Genomic DNA, 22,910 nt, shown 5'->3' on the forward strand with positions numbered 1-22,910 from the left:
ATTTCCATACATATCTTCATAATAATTTACCTACTTCTTAGTCATGCATGTGACTATACTGATGTACCTCGTCATCTCCTGGCAAAATTCCTCCGCCATATGCTTTGCAAACTTGGCAAATAAATTGTCAATTATGGTCTCTCCAAAATGACTAGCCAGCATTGTTTTTGTTACAGCTCTTCAACCATTTGCCATACTTTGTGCACTCTGATACTTGTTATCAATGTCACCATTGGGGTCATTGAATTCAAACATTTGAAGCCTATCTACATTGAAAGACCCCTCGTCTTCAATGATTGCCTTTACTTCTTCCATGCAAGGTTCATAATATGGCAAATTGAACGAATCTACATCCTTCTCCTTAACAAGGCCCTAAAATTGAATCATTTGGTTTTTTTTTAAAAAAAGTTAGATATAAGGAAAAAAAATTGGCTCCAAACATATTTGGTGCTATCTTGTTTCAACCTACTATGTGACGATTGAAAGACCATTAGAATGAGTTAGAAAAGATAACTCCAAATATGTTTGGAGTCAAAATTTGTTTAGTATGAAATTCGATATTAAAAACAAACAACCTCAGGGACCATGTCAAGAAGCGATTTTGCCAGAAGCTCCCAAAGGTCATAACAACAATTTGTGTTGGGATCTACATTGCTCCTTCCAATGAAGGTAAGAATCATACGTCCTCCAGGCAATATTTCCTTAGCGCGTGAACATAGAAACATTGAGAAATCTGTATGAAATTGGTCCATGTAGGCTTTGAATACGTTGGGAGGGCTCGATTTTGCGATGTATATGTTACCTTTGTTATTCACAACCCCTCTTGGCACCTGTCCATTAGTGAAGTTAAAATTTTTTCTAAGTGGGTGAAAACTATAAATAAATGAATAAAGACTTAGTATTTACTGGAACCCAATTTAAAATTTTAGGATTTGAATAATTTTATATTTACCTATGCAATGAAAGAAATATAGTTTATGCAAAGATAATTTAGAGAAAGCAAATGAGATAAATCAATAAACCGAGTTACTTAATAATTTAAATTGATTTCAATGTATTAGACTAATTGAAGTCTGAAGTACATTGCTATTTATAATAATTTGGAATTAAGAAATTGAAGTCACATGAGGAAGCCAAGTGAGAAATAAACATAATTGGAATTAAAAGCTTAATAAAATAAATATAACTAATCATCGACAGCAAACCAGTCGTTAACAAACATTGAGATGGGAGGCTCTTGGAGAAAATATTTGCAAGTTGGTAATTGGTAAAAGACAAAATTGATTGCCAAATCCTTGCAAAGAATTTTGCACTCACAAATAAAGTATTCAACCTTGATATGCTTTGTGCTGGCATGTAAATAATTGAAGATGGGTTTGATTGCAATCAAATGGATATCAATAGGACAGTGCCTGAATTTGCAGACTAGATTAATTGCCAAAGAGAGATCAAGATTCGATGAATGTGAGGTGCGTGCTGTAAAGCACCCATGATGCTTCTATAAGAACTTGGATCAGACAAAGGTGTGCATTTGTGTGAAGCACATCAAGGTATCTTACAAAAAAAAAACAATGAAACATATTTGGCAATAAAGCTAATCGGAGTCACACTTGACCTGACTGAAAAACAAACTAATGAACCTGTCAATCCATGAAGTAATGAAGGGTCCCAAGGTCCTTGAGTTAACAAACGAGACCAAATTGATGAATAAAATTGGTAATAATGTTGGAATTGTTCCATGTGATGATAATGTCGCCGTTGTAAAGGAGGTGGAAGACAATGGAATAGCCACTAATGCGATAAAAGAATATGGATTAGTTTGCAGAAGAGGCTACAAAACCAAAATGGCGGAATTGATAGGTGAAATGTTCAGACTATGATTGAGAAGCCTATTTGAGACCATAAATGGCCATTTGTTACCAGACTCAAAATTTTTAAAAATATCACATAATTTATCATTTCTTATGCAATCCTTAAAAAAATAAAAAAATAAAAAAATAAAAGTCTGACAATTCTTTTACAAATTTTAGTTAAGCAATTGCCCCCATGGCCCCATAGAAGGTGGCTCTGCAACTGAACATATCATTCATTAACATTGCTAGTGGGTGAATTTTATTTTATTTTTTTAATAGGGGAAAAGTTATTTTTAACACTAAACATATATGAATTTCTCAATTACTCATGCAATTTTTGCTAAATCCTAAGGTTTATTATTGATGAAATTGGAATAGGTTTATGAATAATATGCTTTGAGAGAATGCTAACCTGTGAAACACAATGAAGACTATAAGAAGAATGTACAAGATGTACACACTGGCTAGGAAAGAGCCTCCCATAGAAGGAACCAGGTGTTCCAGAAATAAAACAAGGCCCCAACTTGTCTCCCTTGTCTTTCTTAAGCCTCTCATGGAAAGCTGGTAGAGTTTTGAAAATTGCATTGAAGTCATTTTCTGGGAGATCATTTAGTAACACTTGAAACTCAGGTGATTCGGTATTTGTTTGCTGGCACATTTCATGGATGGTGTCAATAATTTCAGAGATCACCAAGAGGGTGTTGGGTCCTGAAGAACAACCCAAGTCAGCCACTTTGAAACAAGTGGGAATTCTGATCTTTAATGATAAGGGAGAAAATTAGAGGCGACGGATCCACCTTGATGGACTTGACAATGCAAGACAAATGTTCTAATAGTGAACGGATCCTATGTGAATAGGCATAGTGTGGACGGATCAAAGAGCCAAGTGGTGCTTAACTGGTTATTATGTGGTCTTCAAGAAACCCTAAATAGAAAAGACTTGCATCTCAAGATTCACCCTAATCCATTGAGTCCTAATATGAATAGAATTCTAACATGAAGAGGATTCTAGAAGATACGCACATTAATGGAGATCTTCTCCATAAGGAAAAGACTTGTAATGCAAGCAAAGAAGGTTGATTCTACATTACTATAAAAACCTAAAGACCCTCAGAAAAAAGGTACGCACAATTTCTATAAAGCTCATACTCTCTAGCATTGTTGGAGCTCTCTTCTAACTTAACCTTCGGAGGGTCTTTGGCCGGCACCATATCGGTACTCTCTGTAAGGTCTTCTTCTTTTTCTGTGTTGGGCAGGTCTAGAATCAAGTGTGTTGGAACCGTGCAGCTCACTAGTGATTTTTTTGGCATCATCAGTTGGCGCCGTCTGTGGGAAATATGAGTAATCAGTCATTGCTTTATCTCTGAGACAAAAGGTCGTACGATCCAAACTTGATCGATGGCATCAGCCAACCAAGAAACTGGAAATCCCCCCACTGTTGTAGATGGCAACTGCAGACGCTCTCGGCTACGATCGAGCGACTTACTCAACAAAATAAAGCTCTTATGCTACAAAACCAAGCGTTAGAAGTGCAAATTAAGCAACCACAAGAACATCAATTCTTATCACATGATCAACATGGAAGTGGTCATAATCACTATCCACCCCTTCAAAATATTACAGAAGGGAAGAGTAAATAGAAGAGAAGACTAACGACTACAATATTGTAGGACGACGAACGATTGGCCAAAGAGAAGGCAGGAGGCCTAGACACTCTAACAGCCGACCCGTTCGCTTCACCCCACCAAACGCTCCTATCGACCATATACTTACACTTATCAAATACGACCCCATGTTGGAGTGGCCGAGGAGGATGAATGGGGATCCAAGCAAGCGATCAAAGCACCAAACATTGACATTACCACCATGAACATGAACATGACACAAAGGAGTGTTATGATTTGAAACAACAAATAGAGATCTTTGTAGGCCAAGGGAAGTTGCAGTGAAGGCAAACATGGAAGGGGGGGCAATAGACAAGGAATATTTGTACAACGCATTGGCTCAAAACATCACCTCTCAAGGTGGGTGGACGGTCACTATACTAAGTTACCTACGGTAGACACGTAGCCAAAGTCGCCTACGGATGGACGGTCACTATGCTAAGTCACCTACAGGTAGACATATGACCAAAGTCGACTATAGGTGGATGGTCACCACACTTAGTCACCTCAACAAGTTCACGACCCCAAGTGGACGACCAACAAGGTGACGAAGTAACACTTAGTCACCTCAACAAATCCACGACCTAAGGTGGATGTCTAACAAGGTGATGAGGTGACACTTAGTTACCTCAATAAGTCCACGACCCCAAGTGGGCGACCAACAAGGTGACGAGGTAACACTTAGTCACCTCAACAAGTTCACGATCCTAAGTGGACGACTAACAAGGTGACGAGGTAACACTTAGTCACCTCAATAAGTCCACGACCCCAAGCAAACGACTAACAAGGTGACGAGGTAACACTTAGTCCCCTTAACAAGTCCACGACCTAAGATGGATGACCAACAAGGTGACGAGGTAACACTTAGTCACCTTAACAAATCCGTGACAAAAAAAAAAAAAAAGGACAGATGCATGTCCATGAACAAAAGTGGATGGACACCAAAAAAAAAAAAAAAAAAAAAAAAAAAAAAAAAAAATTGATGATGAAGTAACACTTAGTCATGTCGGCAAGTCCATAACCCAAAGTAGACGGACAAAATACCTTAAGAATGGGACGCTAATAGAGGACTACAACGTGTCCCGAAGGTTGAAAGATTGGGCATCATGCGTCCCGGGGGTAGTGTATCAATGGCCTACCATGCAAAAGGATACCCAACCCTACTACGTATAAGCATACGACAAATGCCAATGCTTTAGTAGGACCTTAGGACTAAACACTATAAAAGGAAGCCGACGGACATCTAATCCTCATCCCAATGGGATGGATCGGCAACCAAGGATACAGACGATCAAGGATGCCAACGGCACCTGATTCTTATTCAAAATTTAAGTCTTTCTACCTACGGGTGGAAGGATGAACAAAGTCACCCACGAGTGCCTTGGTCAAAATTTTAAGTCCTACTACCTACAGGTGAAAGGATGAACTAAGTCACCCATGAGTGCCTTGGTAAAAATTCTAAGTCTTCCTATCTACAGGTGAAAGGACGAACCAAGTCACCTATGAGTGCCTTGGTCAAAATTCTAAGTCTTCCTACCTACGGGTGGAAGGACGAACCAAGCTACCAATAAGTGCCTTGGTTAAAAATTTAAGTCCTACTACCTACGAATGGAAGGACGAACCAAGTCACTCACAAGTGCCTTGGTCAAAATTCTAAGTCTTCCTACCTACAGGTGGAAGGACGAACCAAGCCACCAACAAGTGCCTTGGTACAAAATTTAAGTCCTACTACCTACGGGTGGAAGGACGAACCAAGTCACCCACGAGTGCCTTGGTAAAAATTCCAAGTCTTCCTACCTACAGGTGGAAGGACGAACCAAGTCACCTACAAGTGCCTTGGTAAAAATTCTAAGTCTTCCTACCTATAGGTGGAAGGACGAACCAAGTCACCCACGAGTGCCTTGGTAAAAATTCCAAGTCTTCCTACCTACAGGTGGAAGGACGAGCCAAGTCACCTACAAGTGCCTTGGTAAAAATTCTAAGTCTTCCTACCTATAGGTGGAAGGACGAACCAAGTCACCCACAAGTGCCTTGGTTAAAAATTTAAGTCCTACTACCTACAGGTGGAAGGACAAACCAAGTCACCAACGAGTGCCTTGGTCAAAATTCTAAGTCTTCCTACCTACGGGTGGAAGGACGAACCAAGCCACCAAGTGCCTTGGTACAAAATTTAAGTCCTACTACCTACGGGTGGACGGACGAACCAAGTCATCTAGAAGTGCCTTGGTTAAAAATTTAAGTCCTATTACATATGGGTGGAAGGACGAACTAAGTCACCCACGAGTGCCTTGGTCAAAATTTTAAGTCTTCCTACCTACTGGTGGAAGGACGAACCAAGCCACCAACAAGTGTCTTGGTACAAAATTTAAGTCCTACTACCTACGGGTGGAGGGAAAACCAAGTCACCTAGAAGTGTCTTGGTCAAAAATCTAAGTCCTACCTAAGGGATGGACGGACAAAACCAGCCAACCACGAGTACCTTGGTCAATAGTCCTACTTATGGGTGGACAAACTAACTAAGCCACTCATAAGTGCCTTGGTAAAAAATCTAAGTCTTCTAACCTACTGGAGGACAAATGAACCAAGCCCTTCATAAGTGCCTTGGTAAAAATTTAGGTCCTCTTATCTACGAATGGACGGATACAAACTAGTATAAAAACTATATAGAATTCACAAGGTGGACATATGCCAACTCATGTTATAAGTCCACAAGATGGACAAATATATGAACCATTTCCACAAAATGAATGGATGTGTCAAAAAACATCCAAATTTGTCCACAGGATGGACGGATACATTGACTAATTTCACGAGGTGGACGGATGAAAGATATATAATGTGGTACATCTAATTACCAACAAATCCACAAGGTGGACGGAAGAAAAATGTATAATGAGATGCACCTAAATTACTACTAAGGCTGCAAGAAGGCGATGGAAGCAAAGAAAGCTCAGAAAACCAATATATGAGGGCAACAGAAGCAAAGTAATATATGAGGGCGATGGAAGAAAAGAAAGCTCAGAAAACCAATATACGAGGGCGATGGAAGAAAAGAAAGCTCAGAAAACCAATATACGAGGGCGATGGAAGCAAAGAAATATATGAGGGCGACGGAAGAAAAGAAAGCTCAGAAAACCAATATATGAGGGCGACGGAAGCAAAGAAATATATGAGGGCGACAGAAGCAAAGAAAGCTCAGAAAACCAATGAGCAACAGTCGTTATCCTTACAAAAAGCCATCGTTTTCAAAATAGCTCCCTTATGCTTAAAACCCACAAGCTAATAAGCAACACATGCCCAGAGGTCCCAAAGTATTGAAGTGTTAAAGAGCCGATCCGATTTAATCTTTATCACAGGCACTATCTTCGGCGAAATCTTAACAACTTCATTGTCAGGCATGGTTGGTTCACTATTTATGGGCCACTCCATGGCCACCGTATGGGAAGATTCCCATAAGTCTAATATCAAAGGTGTTTGTTTTGTTGACCAAATTGTCCCACTCCACCATGGAATCGACCGTGACAATGGTTGTGCTCTTTGTAACTTGCCTCGCCTCTGAAACTTAGCCATTGACTGATTGGTTAGATCCACAACTAGTCCTATATAACCCAACGGATCATGCCCAGTCGAAGAAAACAAGAAAATTCCTTTCTTCTCAAAGAAATCACAGTTCTAAGGTTGATTCTAGTTCTTGAAGATAGGTCTGAATGGGGGTTTTTCTTTAACAACACGTGCTCATGTAAATGACGTTCCTTTCTTGCCTTGCTACTAAGGTGTTTGCCGAAAATCCCGTGAAAACCCCTTGTGGTCAATACAACTTTAGCTGATCCACTAAAGCTTTGGGTCTCAATAGGAGAGTAAAAAAAATAAGGATTGGCAAGGAAAAGGAAACAGAGAAATCTCTTTCCCTTCCCTAACTCAATCACGGCTCTAGCTGAAAGCTCATCGCCAAATTCGGGGAAGTCTTCTCTACTTTATTTATCCTCTGCCTTTACTTTTCTCTTGAAGCTTGACATCATTTGGTTATATCAATTTGAGAACCAATGTATAAATTTAGCTTCATGCATGGTTGCAAGACATTTTTATTATGATTATATATTAAATATGGTCCTTGCTTTGTGATGAAGTCTAAAAAATCACCAATGAATTACACGTCGCTCACACGCTCAGAAAGTCACCTGTACAACAAGAAAGAGAAAACCTATAGAGAGCACCGGTGTGGTGTCGGCCAAATACCTTCCGAAGGTCAAGTTAGAATCTTTTTCAACTCCAGAGTGCTAGAGAGGGTTGATTATGCGTACCTTAACTTGTGAGGGTATTGGGATTTTTTATAATGGTCGAAAGTTGACCTCTTTTACTTGGAGTCGAAGCCCTTTTCTTGTAGAAATCCTCTTTAGGAGTCCAAAATGTGGTGGACAAGTCTTTTCCTTATAGAGAAGATCTTCATCAATATACGTAATCTTTGGAGTCCTCCTTGCATTAGGATTCTGTTTAGGATCCTACGGTGTGTGTGCCGCAAGTATTCCTATTAAGAGATTTTGACTGACCTATGGTCAGTCAATCCGTCTATACTCCATCCGTTCATTACGGATCCATCTTCAACAGGTCTTGCATACAACAGGCTCATCTGTTTTACAACCCATAAACAATGAACAGCCCGGTCCATTACACAAGGTTCTGTCGTCGTACATTTTTCCTTTTTCAATTGTCCCCTCACCCGATGGGTCCGTCATTCATAAGCAAACGGACCCATGGGGTGACGGTTCAAAGTCTTAGGTAAACAGCCATGATACATGACTCCGTGAGCTTATTCCCGTACCCTGACAGGTTTAGCAGGAATCTATTTATGACCTGTGCCGCGTGTCATTCTTTTAATGGCTGTTGTTTTAGAATGAGATGTCGCTTCGTCTTCCGTGCACCTCTTTTATAAATAACACCCCCTCCGCCTCTCATTTTTCTACTTTCTACTGAAAAATATTGTCAGAGCACGTTCGTCACACTTGTCAGAGACCACTCCGTTCAGCTCCTGCACCCATCGTCTGCAATTTTGTTTGCTCATTTCGTAATCTTGGTAAGTAATCTTTTATCCGTCCTCTTTTTAATTATCATTTACTTTTTGGTGTTATATATATTTTCTTAGACTTTATGCCCCCTTCACTCTTTCCAAACCCATCAGAGTCTTAGGTTATGTCATTACATGTAGGCCATGTCTAGTGCGTCAAGTAACCAGTCGGTCGTTTGTGATGGAGTAGACTATGAAAAGGTATATCCATCAGGTCGCAAAGACCAAGACGATCTGAGCGAGGAGAGTAGTCCGTCTTCATCTTCCCCATCCTCAACAAATGAGGATATGGAGATGATTGAGATAAAGGAGGGTTTCGCTGATGAAGAAGAGCAAATAGTTAGATCTGTTGTAGGAGCTAATGGACTTAGGGAGTTCATCATGCTTCTAGAATGGATGGTGAATGCCTTTATATCCACCATTAAAGAACCACATTTTAATACACTTAGGGCCCATTACCAAATCCCAGACTACATCCCTATCCGTCTGCCCTACAAGTCAGAAAAATGCTACTATGAAGGAGTGGACAGTATCGGGGTGTATGAACAGATGCTTAAGGCAGGCCTCAGGTTTCCTCTGAGTTCCCTACACCGTGAACTCCTCAAATACCTAGGTTTATCTGTCAGCTAGATATCCCTAAACACCTGGAGGGTCTTCATAGCAATAGAGGTCCTGTACGGAGCAATGACGGACGGTAGAAGAAGGCTGACGGTACGGGAATTCCTCCACTGCTACCATCCAGATGAGATAGATAAATCAAGGGGGATGTATAGTTTCGTTCCTAGGAGCCCCGTCCTGAAAGTGATCTACGAAACCCCAGATTCTAATAGAGATTGGAAGAGCCATTATTTTTTCATTGAGGGAGACGGTTGGATGTTTTATCCAGGGGAAACGGATCACATGCTCGTCGACAAGATTTGGGGCGTATTAAACCCATCTGGTATGAACTCGTCATATAGCAATTATTCTAATTTTATTTAATACTTATTGTGTTCTGAACGTCCGTTTTCTTTTGTACAGTTCGACGGCGTCCACAAGTCACTCTTGAGGAGTTTAGTTTTCTTGAGAAAATTTTTGCTAAGTCCAAACCAGAGGAGCAAACTTGGGCCAAACTCGTCAACCTCAACACCATCCATTGGTACTCTGACGGGCCCGAGCCAACTCCGGTGGCAATTAAGTATGAAGAATGCACCCGTCAATGTAAGTCCGTCGTTCTTCCTTATTCAAAATTTTTTTTTGACACCCGTCTACCTCTTCAAAGATGGACGATGCCAAAAGGAGAGCGGCTATTAGATTACAAGTTGCTAAAAACAAAGAAGCCGGAGCGGATCCTATGGGGACGGGCTCTAGCAAGCAACTACTGAAAAGGAAGCAACCGTCAAAGATTGACCGTGCACCTAAAAAGCCCAAGGTTCCTCTGGAGCCTGTCGTTGGCTTGATGGCCGGGGGGGCTAAGACGGTCACCCCCGTGAAGCATGTGGCTGGTAAGGGCCTAATGATAGGCCCGTCCGCAAGTCAAAAGAAACCGCCCGTCCTACTCCGCGAGGACTCCAAGTACGCCCTTGAGAGGCTCTCATCCATCATAACCACTGAGGACTATGAGGATTTGAGTAACCACTCGACGGAGGCGATGGGAGAGACGACCCTTTTCAGTATTACACAGGTAACTCATCCGTCATCATATAGTCCATCCTTTCCCCCTTCTCTTTTTCCTTTCAAGTTTAACTTATGTTTTCTTCCAGGCCATGATTATGATGAAGGGGATGATGGGACGGTGTCTCAACCATGAGACGACCCTAGGCTGTGTATGTGAAAAGGCCAAGGTGACGGAGGACGAGTTGCTCGAGTTGAAGACCTGGAAGGTCGTCCAAGTGCAGAAACTTAAAATGGCTGAGATGGCTAGGGATGAATGTATCAAGCTGACGGAGCGTTTGAAGAAAGCTCTGGAGGAAAAGGACAAGGAGGTCCGTCAGGCTAAGGAGGTCGCGATACGTGAGTATCGTGACTCCGACGCCCTAATTACGGAGTTGAGCCTTTCATATAATGACGGTTTTGACGATGCCATTCGTTAGGTGAAGACCTTGCATCCAGAGATGGACTTGTCAACCGTCGCTATTACTGTCCCCGAGCAAACATCCGTCCAATCCGTCTAGTCAGATGATACAGACGATCTCTTTGGTGAGAACCCCCCTATCCATGAAGCTCCTGTTGACCAGACGGTTGTTGAAAGCGATCCTAAGGATGATCAGGCCCGTCATGATGAGGAGAGTGATACGCTTGCTGAAAATTTTTAATAACTTAGTTTTTTTATTTTTTATTTTTTTTTAAGGCATGTAAGAATATTTGGAGGACAATATGTTATTACTCCGTCATGTGTTTTTTGGATCATGTAGACATCTTCCCTTCGCGGGCTCTTTTTATTATTATTATTAATACTTGTCTTTGTTTTGATTAATCCGTTTACTCATTTGATACTTCGTTCGTGGAGCTCCATCCACTTTTTGGATATATTTGTTTATTTTATGTGATGGACCGTCCACTTGGTGGATCTTTATTCATTTTCGTTCATTTTTGAACTTTGGGTTTTCATCCTCTTGGGATGGTCCGTCTACATTGAGTATTTAGTTACACCCGTCCTCTTGGGATGGTCCGTCCGTCTTGCAGACTTTGTTATATCCATCCTCCATAGGACTTAGAAATTTTCATCCTCTTAGGATGATCCGTCCATTTTGGGGACTAAATTATATCCGTCCTCCATTGGACTTAGAAATTTTCATCCTCTTGGGATGATTCGTCCATCTTGGGGACTAAATTATATCCGTCCTTCATTGGACTTAGAAATTTTCATCCTCTTGGGATATCCATCCATCTTGGGGACTAGATTATATCCGTCCTCCATTGGACTTGGAAATTTTCATCCTCTTGGGTTGATCCGTCCATCTTGGGGATTAGATTATATCCGTCCTCCATTGGACTTGGAAATTTTTAGTAGAAAAAAAATATAGTTGTGTCTGAATATTCCTCTTATAAATTAAAAAGAAAACCATGCGTTTTTTCTAAAAAAGTACCTGCTCCCCTTGTGTTTAAATAAGCACTTGTAGAAAGAATTGTTTGAAGTGAAAGCTAGCGATAGCAAAACTAAATAACAGAAATAATTGTTTAAATTAAAAATTCAGCAATAAACTGGAGATTGGGGGAGCATCAATGCTCTTTGGGTAGCCTTTACTGGTAGTATTTTTGTAGGTGCTCCGTGTTCCATGGGTGTTGAAGTCTCTGTCCGTCCAGAGTTTTGAGGTGGTAGGTCCCTTTCCTTTGCCATGATGAGATCCTGTATGGTCCTTCCCAGTTTGGGCCAAGCTTTCCTTGCAAAGGATCTCTAGCAGCTCCCATTACCTTACGTAGCACAAGATCCCCGATTTGGAAGTCTCTATGTCTGACATTAGAGTTGTAGTACTTTGCCATGAGGTTTCAGTATCGCGCCAACCTCTGCTCTGCTATAGCCCGAACCTCGTCCACTAAGTCTAGCTGAAGCTGCAAGGCCTCTTCGTTCTTATCCTCGTTGTAGTTCTCCACCTGATAGCTTGTAAGCCCTACCTTCGTTGGGATGACAGCATCACTTCCATATGCTAGTTGGAACGACGTTTCTCCTGTAGTTGTTCTTACCGTAGTACGATATGCCTACAAGATGCTTGGTAGTTGGTCAGGCTAGATGCCCTTTGCCCCCTTGAGCCGGGTCTTGATTATCTTGAGCAGGGATCGGTTTGTGACCTTGACTTGTCCGTTGGTCTGTGGATGTATAGGCGAGGAGTAATAATTCTTGATACCCAGCTCCGAACAGAAGTCCCTAAATGCGTTGTTGTCGAACTGTTTTCCATTGTCGGAGACAAGAACTCTTGGTATCCCGTACGTGCAGATAATATTCCTCCATACAAAGTTTTGAATGTTTTTCTCCGTGATAGTGGCTAGGGCTTCTGCTTCCACCCACTTAGTGAAGTAGTCGATGCCAACTACCAGAAATTTAAGCTGCCTTGTTGCCGTCGGGAAGGGGCCCATGATGTCTATTTCCCATTGTGCAAATGGCCAAGGGGCCGTCATGGGTGTCAGCTCCTTGGTTGGTTGCCTGATCAGATTACTGAACCTCTGACATTTGTCTCAAGTTTTGACGTAAGCTTGTGCGTCCTTTTGCATTGTGGGCCAATAGTACCCTGCTCGGATCAATACGTGTGCTAAGGACCGTGCCCCTGAATGGTTTCCACAGATACCCTCGTGGACTTCTCTCATTACGTAGTTTGCTTCCTCGTGACCCAAACACCTCAGGTACGGTCGTGAGAATCTCCTTTTGTATAAGACATCATTGATTAGTACAAATCGCGAGGCTTGGACTTTTAGTTTCTTGGTTGCGTCTTTTTCGCTTGGTAGTGTGCCCGTCTTCAGGTATGCTATTAATGGCGTAGTCTAATTGTTCTCAAAATTCACCTCCTGCACTTTTGTTCCGTCGTCAATAACTGAGGAAATTTGGACAAACGACATTACCTGATTGGGGATTATCATAAATTCTGCAGAGGCTGCTTTTGCCAGATGGTCGGCATATTCGTTCTCTTCCTTTGGGATTTGGATGAATTTGACTTTGAGGCCGCCGATCCGATTCTTGACTTCTTCCAGGTACTTCTTCATCCTTTTATTTCTGCACTCGTAGACGCCGCTAATCTAACTTGTTATTACCAGAGAATCATAATGTACGACCATGTTCTCGGCACCTACTGCCTTTGCAAGGTCTAATCCTGCCACCAACGCTTCATACTCGGCCTCGTTGTTGGTCGTTGGGAAGTCCAGCCGAATCATGCATTCGATTTTATCTCCGTCAGGGGTTTGGATTACCACACCAGCACCTCTAGCTTGCCTGTTTGAAGATCCGTCTGTGTGGATGCTCCATTGTCTAAGGGCGTCTGCCCCCTTACCTTCTATTTGAGTGTATTCAGCGATGAAGTCTGCCACTGCTTGCCCCTTTATTGCAGTTCGCGGGCGGTACTGTATATCAAACTCGCTCAGCTCTATTGCCCACAGAGCCATTCGTCCGGCAGCTTCAGGGCTGCTTATTGCTCTTTCTAGGGGCTGATCCGTCAAGATTATGATGGTATAGGCCTGAAAATATGGTTTGAGTTTTCGGGCTGTAGTTACTAATGCGAAGGCCAACTTCTCCATCTGGGGGTACCTTTCTTTTGCTCCCTGGAAACCCTTACTTATGAAATAAACGGGTCGTTGAGATCCTTCTTCTTCTCTTACTAAGGCCGCGCTAGCCGTTGCTTGCGAAACTGCTAGGTACAGGTAGAGTTCTTCCCCTATTTTGGACGGGTTGAGCAATGGTGGAGAGGCGAGGTATTTTTTCAAGTCTTCAAATGCCTTCTGACACTCGTCTGTCCACTCGAATGATTTCCTCAAGGTGCGGAAGAATGGTAGAAATTTGTCCGTTGCTTTAGAGACGAACCTATTCAAGACTGCAATTTTGCCATTCAAGCTTTGCACCTCTTTCACCGTCCTTGGTGGTTCTAATTTCATGATAGCCCGTATCTCTTCCGGGTTGACCTCTATACCTCTTTGGGATACCATGAATCCCAAGAATTTCTCTGCCATTACTCCGAACATGCACTTGTTTGGATTCAGCTTCATGTTATATGACCAAAGGGTGTCGAACGTCTCCTGTAGGTCATTTAGGTGGTTATTTTCGTGCAGGCTCTTGACCAACATGTCATCAACGTAGACTTGTACGTTCCTCCCAATCTGGTTCTCGAACATTTTGTTCATTAGTCTCTGGTACGTGCCCCCGCGTTCTTGAGTTCGAATGGCATCACCTTGTAGCAAAAAAGTCCTTGGCTGGTGACAAAAGAAGTTTTCTCTTGATCAGCTTCCTTCACCTTGATTTGATTGTAGCCCGAAAAGGCGTCCATGAAGCTTAGGAGCTGGAGTCTGGCCGTTGAGTCGACCAGAGTATCTATCTGCGGGAGGGGGTAACTGTCCTTTGGGCACGCCTTGTTGAGGTCCGTGAAATCGACGCACATTCGCCACTTTCTGTTAGACTTCTTGACCATGACTACGTTTGCTAACCAGTCAGGGTAATATACTTCCCAAATGAAATCCGTTTCTAGTAGTTTCTTGACCTCTTCCGCTATCGCTTTGTCTCGTTCCTGAGCGAACACTCGCTTTTTCTGTCGGACGGGTGAGGATGCAGGGTTCACGTTAAGCTTGTGAACCATGACTGAGGGATCAATCTCGAGCATGTCCTCGTGGCTCCACGCGAATATGTCTTGGTTCCTCCTTAGGAATGCTGTGAGGGCTTGACGTACTGGTTGGCTAGGTAATGTCCCTATCCTAGTCGTCAGCTCAGGCTTTGATTCATCGAGTGCTATCTCTTCCAATTCTTCAACCGGCTCTGCTACGGTCCGTTGTTCTTCTATACACATGGTCTGCTAGTGATCTTCCATTTCTAGCATGACAATATAGCATTCCCAGGCGGCCACCTGGTCTTCTCGCAACTCTCCAATCCCATAGTCCGTAGGGAACTTGATCATTAAGTGGTATATCGATGTTGTTGCTTTCCACGAGTTAAGTGTGGGTTGTCTGAGAATACCGTTGTAAGTAGACGAGTAGTCCACCACAAGGAATGTTACGTCCTTTGTGATCTATCGTGGATAATCGCCCACTGTTACCGAGAGTGTGATCGAGCCAACGGGAATACCCTTGTTCCTCCAAAACCGACCAGCGGAGCGTTTGTTGGTATCAATCGTGTTCTGTCAATCCCCATTTGCTGGAACGCTGGATAGTATAGGATATTAGCCGAGCTGCCTTATCGACCAATATTCGGTAAACATTATAGTCCCCCACACGTATGCTGACAACTAGCGCGTCGTCGTGTGGGTGGTGGAGTCTTCTCGCGTTTTCCTCGGAGAACCCAATGATGGGGCTTTCCCTTCGTGCTATCTTAGGTACAGAGCCTGTTAGCTGGATGTTCTGGGCCATCCTAAGGTACGTCTATCGAGCTTTTTTGGAGGAGCCAGTAGTCGCGGTTCCCCCTACAATCATCCTTATGTCTCCGATAGGGGGGTTTAGGACGCTCGTTATCCCGTCGAGGGGCCTGCTCTTGATGATTGGGATCCACTCTCTCTTTGCTGACGAATTTCTGCAACTTCCCTTGTTTGATGAGGGCCTCAATCTGTTGCTTTAAGTCATAGCAATCGGCCGTGTCATGACCGTGATCTCGATGGAAGCGGCAATACTTGTCTTTAGGTCGCTTGTTGGGATCGCTCTTTAGCTTCCCTGGAAACGTCAGTGCCCCATCATCCTTGATCTGCATCAGGACTTGGTCTGTTGGGGCGTTTAGTGGTGTAAAGCGTATGAACCTTCCTCCCTAGGGTTTAGGGCACCTTTCATCCCTTCTGTCTCCTATCCTTGGTCTCTTCTGCCCTTGATCCTGTCGTGCATCTCCCTGTCGCTTTCTCTTCCTGGGTTTTTCCTCTTGGGCCAGTAGCGTGTCTTCTGCGTTCATGTACTTAGTGGCCCTGTAAAGTACCTCTGACATGGTCTTGGGGTCGTTTTTGTATAGTGAGAACAAAAACTTACCCTTTCGCAACCCATTTGTGAAGGCTGCTACTATTATCTTGTCATCGGCTTCATCGATCGAAAGCGCTTCCTTATTGAAGCGGGTTATGTAGGATCTTAGCGTCTCGGCCTCTCTCTGCCTGATGCTTATCAAGCATGCCATGGATTTCTTGTACCTGTGCCCCCTTATGAAGTGTGAAGTGAACTGAGCGCTTAACTCTTTGAAAGTGCTGATGGAGTTTGGTGTTAGCCGATTGAACCATATTCTCGCGGGACCCTTCAGCATTGTAGGGAAGGCCTTGCACATGATTTCGCCCGGTACCCCTTGAAGATGCATCAAGGTCTTGAAGGTCTCCAGGTGATCTAAAGGATCCTTGACTCCATCGTAACTCTTTATCTGTGGCATCCGAAACTTATGCGGTAGGGGAAATGAATTAACGGTGGTGGTGAATAGAGAGTTGGTCCTATTGACTAGGTCGTCAAGATCACTGGACACTCGTCCCTTGAGGGCGTTCATCATGACCTCCATCTGTTCCTTCATCGCCTACATCTCTGTGAAAATAAGAGGTGGAGTCGTATCCATGAGGGATGCGAAGCTCATGTTTTGCCGTTTTGGCTTGCTTGGGGTATTGCTGTCTTCATGCCCTTCTCGATCTCTTCACATGTCATTGGTACCTTCCTGGTCCTCCCTCTGGTTGTTGGGTGCTACGTTTTTCTGATGTAGTTGTTCTTCTAGGTTGTGGCTTTGTTTGGTGAGACGCTCCACGGCTATGGTGAGAGTTCGAACCTGTCTCTCGAGGGCAGTTGTGGGTGGTTCCTCTCCTTGGATGTTGTTGGTGGTTGCCATCGAGCGAGTGAGCACTATGCAACTCTTCTGTCTCAGGGATAAAGCACCGGCCAATCGCCTAATTTTCCCACAGACGGTGCCAACTGATGAATTCTGAAAAATCACCAATGAATTATACGTTGCTCACACGCTCGGAAAGTCACCTGCGCAGCAAGAAAGAGAAAACCTAAAGAGAGCACCGGTGTGGTGCCAGCCAAATACCCTCCGAAGGTCAAGTTAGAATCTTTTTCAACTCCAGAGTGCTAGAGAGGGTTGATTATGCGTAACTTAACTTGTAAGGGTATTGGGGTTTTTATAGTGGTCGAAAGTTGACCTCTTTTACTTGGAGTCAAAGTCCTTTCCTTGTAGAAATCCTCTTTAGGAGTCCAAAACGTGGTGGACAAGTCTTTTCTTTATAGAGAAGATCTTCATCAATATACGTAATCTCTGGAATCCTCCTTGCATTAGGATTCTGTTTAGGATCCTACGGTGTGTGCCGCAAGTATTCCTATTAAGAGATTTTGACTGACCCATGGTCAGTCAATCCGTCTATACTCCATCTGTTCATTATGGATCCGTCTTCAACAGGTCTTGCACACAACAGGCTCGTCTGTTTTACGGCCCATAAACAATGAATAGCCCGGTCCGTTACACTAGGTTCTGTCGTCGTACATTTTTCCTTTTTCACTTTGTTACAGTCACTATTAGCTTTTTCAAAATCAGCTTGTTTATTACGAACACCTTCAAGAAAGTGTTATGTTCTTTCTAAGCCTTTTGGATGATGCCTAAGCTAGACTTTACTACCTTTTGCAGCTAAGAGCTTTCATTGGCTTATGTTCCATTTTATTTATTTTCTTCTTTAAGATTCTTGTGAAGCTTTAAGGTGCTTTTATTCACATTCGCACCTGGGTTGAAAGTAAAATACGGCTGTTAATTCATTTTGAAGCTGATGTTGGTTGGCCTAACAAGTAGCCACCAGTTTTGAAGATGTTTATGTAGTGTTTAGCTTAAAGATGGTCTCATCTTCCACATCATTAACAGCAGGAACGCTATGGTTTGGAGCTCACATGTTGCCTGCAACAAGCTCATCACATTTGGCATTATTTCACCAATAGAAGCTGAAAGAAGAAACAAGGATACTTCCCATAGAAAGCTAGCATCCACTTAATGTGAGGCCAGGTTCTTAAAATCTCTAATCTGCGACTCGAGGGAAGTTTCTTCACTTTGATATTTTCTCATATACTGCTTGCACAATAAGCTTACATGAATTCACATGCATTCATTGGAAGATTACTGTGGTGATTGTTTGCCAACAGCTTCGATGATATATTCTAGCTTTCCCTTGGCATATTTATATTTCTTTGATAACCATGTGGTGTACTGACAGCCTACTTGCCTTCTAATTGGTTTTATACAAAATCAAAGTGGAAAACTACACATGATGCCAATTTGGAACTAACATTGTTGTTCCACTCAATGTTGCTTGGGATTGCATATGCATCTAGACCTCTGATCCACAGCAGACTCTCATTGCTTAAACCAAGTCTTAAAGTACAAAGAGATGGCGACATAAGAGGTGGGTACTTCCCCTAGCCAATGGACGACGAGCAAAAGTTTGGAAGCGACGAATGGGCTAGAGCTCAAAAAAAAAAAAATATATATATATATATATATATATAAAAAAAAAAAAAAAAAAAATATATATATATATATATATATAAATGTGTAGGAGACGAAGCGACGCCTCGAAAAATGAGTGCACCCACTCAGAATGCACCACGTGTCCCCATGCATTTAATACCCTCAACTACCCCATCAATCAAAGCGTAACCCCCAAGGAAAGGAACGACGGCTGCAAAAATCTGTCACCCTGTGAGTCCGTTCAGGGTGACATTGACACATATGCTGAGGGGGCAATTGATAAGGGAGAAAATTAGAGGCGACGGATCCACCTTGATGGACTTGTCAATGCAAGACAAATGTTCTAATAGTGAACGGATCCTATGTGAACAGGCATAGTGTGGACGGATCAAAGAGCCACGTGGTGCTTAACTGGTTATTATGTGGTCTTCAAGAAACCCTAAATAGAAAAGACTTGCATCTCAAGATTTGCCCTAATCCATAGAGTCCCAATATGAATAGAATTCTAACATGAAGAGGATTCTAGAAGATACGCACATTAATGAAGATCTTCTCCATAAGGAAAAGACTTGTAACACAAGCAAAGAAGGTTGATTCTACACTACTATAAAAACCCAAAGACCCTTAGAAAAAAGGTACGCACAATTTCTATAAAGCTCATACTCTCTAGCATTGTTGGAGCTCTCTTCTGACTTAACCTTCGGAGGGTCTTTGGCTAGTACCATACCGGTACTCTCTGTAAGGTCTTCTTCTTTTTCTATGTTGGGCAGGTCTGGAATCAAGTGTGTTGGAACTGTACGGCTTACTGGTGATTTTTTCGGCATCTTAACATATCTTTAATGGTGTACACTAGGAAGGACCTCGACTCCAATATTACTTTTTTCTGAAAGATATGGACATAATAATCAAATCTTTTAGTCAGCTTAATTTAAAGATAAAAAACATAATAATGGAAAACTTTGTATGTGTTTTAAAAAAAACATGTGTATTTTGTATACCATCTCTGTGCCTCTGCAAGCAGACTAATATTCATGTATATGTGTGTCTGAGAAAGAGAGAGAGAACCTGAAGGAGTGAGTTATTGGCGTAGCTAGATTCTCCATCTCCCCCATTCATGCAAAGAGCATTTTCTACTGCCATGGCTGCTCACATTGCCTTCCTGTTCCTGATCTATAATCTATTCCTCTATCTATGAATAAGCCCGCCGAAGGAAAATACTTTGGAATGTGCTCCACTTTTCTAAAGTTTCTTTGCTTGGCATGTGATTGTAATTCCTAAGTGAGTAAAAGCTAGTTCACACACGTTATCTATTCCTCTATCTATGAATAAGCTAGTCATTGAGCCTTTGTTTATCTTTTTATTAAAAAAAAAAAAACTAATTTAATTAGAATATATGACTCTTTTAAAAATTTCACGAAAATAGACATCAAACATCTAAACTCAATAATATATTATATGTAGTAATTCTATCAAGGAAAAAAAAAAGTATATAAAGAAGAGACAAAGAGGCAGGTACGCCTGACATTATTTGTTTTGAAAGATTAAATTACTTTCTGTGTCTTTGGAGTTTGGAATGATGTTAGCATTCAGACTAAAAAAAAAAACAAAAAAATTATGTTACTTTTATGTATTGGTTTGGATAAAGCGTTTTCAATGCTGCATATTCAGTTGTTTTTTTTTTTTTTTTTTGCTTTCATGCGTTTCAGGGAGACAGAAGTTACTATTCATGAGACAAATGTTACTGTTTACACACTGTTCCGATACTGTTTAGGCACTGTTCATGAGACCCACAACCACTTTATTTAGAAAAAAAATATTAAAAATAGGTCCCACGATACTATTCATATATTTGAAAATTATTTTGCTATAGTATTTTTACCAACAATCAATTTTTAGTAATAATAAGTTGTAGCCAAATGGATCCAATAAGTTGTATATATAAGTGAACTTAGCTGCATCACCTGCATGATTACAAAATGCAGTTGCGAGAATTATTTGACTGAAAAGTGAAAAAGCATTTCAAAAATAATTTCCAGTTGTATGGCAATGATAGTTATCGGGTTGAACTTGTTCTTGTATGTTATTCTCGTCCGACATAATTTTTGTAAGGCTGCATATCTTCATCATCTTCTTTTATTATTTTGTGTTTGTTTCTTTTACCATTGCGTATTAATCTTGATGATGCCGAAAATATCACCAGTGAGCCACACAATGTTTTCACACTCGAAGCAACACCTACACAACAAAAAAATAGAAGACCTTACAAAGAGCACCGGTGTGGTGCTGGCCAAATACCCTCCGAAGGTCAAGTTAGAACTTGTTACAACTCTAGAGTGCTAGAGAGGGGTTAATTATGCGTACCTCGATTTGTGAGGGTATTGGAGCTTTTTATAGTAGTAGAGAGTTGACCTCTCTTCCTCGGAGTAGAAGTATTTTTCTTATAGGAGTCCTCATGAGCGTAGAATGTGGAATCCTTTCCTTGTAGGACACCATCACTGGCGTGGGATGCAAGTCATTTCCTTATATACTTATGCATGGTGACCAAGACAAAGACTTTATTAGAACCGTCAGCCTCAGGACCATCAGCTTATCTTTTACCCTTCGGTCCTATCGGCGTTAGCCCTAAGATGGAGTCAATCCCGTGGAGCAGGCTTCCTTCCATCTTGAACCCGTCCCAACACTGTCCATCAGCTATGGGGTCTTCAGCTTCTTACTCCAATTAATACCATCAGCCTAAGTTGTAGACTTCGTCAGCTGTGGGCGCTTACTCCAATTAATACCATCAGTTGCCCCTACTCCATATCTCTGTCAATTCTAACTGACAGGTTATGGAGTTACATTTTTCCGCTGCTAATTTCCACTTAAGCCAGGAGAGAGAAAATGATTCAAAGGTGACTCCTCGAGCCACCAACCATTAAATGCTCGGACACGTGGCGTACTTTGGTTGGCTCCACGTCTGGAGGAGGGCGTTGCTTCATCTTCCGCGCCTTTTCCCCTTATATATAACTTACTTCTTCCCCCCATTTTTCCATTTTACCTTTACTGATTCTTAGAGAGAAGATCCGTCGCCTTGTTCAGTCAATTTCCTCAACATTGTCATCCAAGTTTCTGCCGTCGCTTCCAAAAATTGTCACCTGTTTCGAGAAGCTTGTAAGTCCTTTCTCTTTCTTTATACATGCTCTATTTCAATCCATTTTTTTATAGCGAGGTCGTTAACTTAGGTGCTTAGAATACATCCGTCACTTGTAGGTAGTCAGATGTCAAGTGACGCATCGAGTGATCAGTCGTTGGTCCGCGAGGGAGCGGGCTACGACGAAGTATTTGGTTCAGGCATTGAGTCTGGGGGCTTTTCCCGATCGTCAGAGAGAGAGTCGTCTACCCAATCTCCCGACGAGGAGGTAGGGAGTCACGGTGATGAGGGTCAGGAGGAGGTAGTAGGTGAGGGGGGTGACATTGAGGAGGAAGGAGAGAGGGATAGTGACGGAGATAAAGGTGACGAGGAGTCCTGTGAGGGAACTTCAGGAAGTCTCAGAGGTAGCCATCCCTTCATCCTTCCCGAGGAATGGGCTGTTAATAAATTTTTACTAACAATGAGTGAGAAGGTATTTAAGGAGTTACACATTCGTTTCTAGATCCCAGACCACATCCCAATCCATCTCCTCAGGGAGAATGAAAAGTGTTATACGGGGAGAACCGCAGATGTTGGTATGTATGACGCCATGTTTGCTGCGGGGCTTAGATTGTCCCTAACGGCCCTACACCGTTAGCTGGCTAATATTTTAGGGTTGTTCATCAGCCAGATCGCCCCAAACTCGTGGAGGATCTTCATAAGTGCTGAGATCCTTTGGGGTCGTCTAAGTGGAGGACATCATCAGCTCACTTTAGACGAATTCTTTTATTGCTACAGACCCCGGCACCTTTCTTCTTCCAAAGGGATGTACCATTTTGCCATCAGGGAGAGGGAGTTAAAGTTAGTGTTTGAGATGCCGGATTCCAATAGAGTGTGGAAGAGTAGATACTTTTTTGTTAAGGGGACAGATTGGGTATGCCGTCAGGAGGAATGAGAAACAATTCCCCATGGTTATTTTGATAATACATGGGCTTTCGTCAAGGACTCAGGTTTTACCTAACAGCTATTAACCCCGTCAGTTTTTATTTATTTATTTATTATATATATATATACACTTTATTTATTATATTTTTTTATAGCGTCTTAACATCGTCAGTTTACTCTGTTTTTTTTTTTTTTTTTTTTTTTCAGCCCACATTCG

At 42.1% G+C, this 22,910-nt stretch overlaps 1 protein-coding gene across 1 annotated transcript; it reads right to left on the minus strand.

Moving 5' to 3' along the window:
- Positions 1-30: 30 nt before the first annotated feature.
- Positions 31-19,779, minus strand: LOC111985823 (probable methyltransferase TCM_000331). Its single transcript, XM_065781072.1, is given in 6 exon segments — positions 31-372; positions 576-830; positions 2,266-2,605; positions 12,901-12,912; positions 19,470-19,522; positions 19,705-19,779. Coding segments are annotated over 6 exon segments (1,077 nt in total).
- Positions 19,780-22,910: the final 3,131 nt, after the last annotated feature.

The sequence above is a fragment of the Quercus suber genome, unplaced genomic scaffold (genome assembly GCF_002906115.3).
Source record: "Quercus suber isolate HL8 unplaced genomic scaffold, Cork oak 2.0 scaffold_256, whole genome shotgun sequence".
Taxonomy (NCBI): Eukaryota; Viridiplantae; Streptophyta; class Magnoliopsida; order Fagales; family Fagaceae; genus Quercus; species Quercus suber.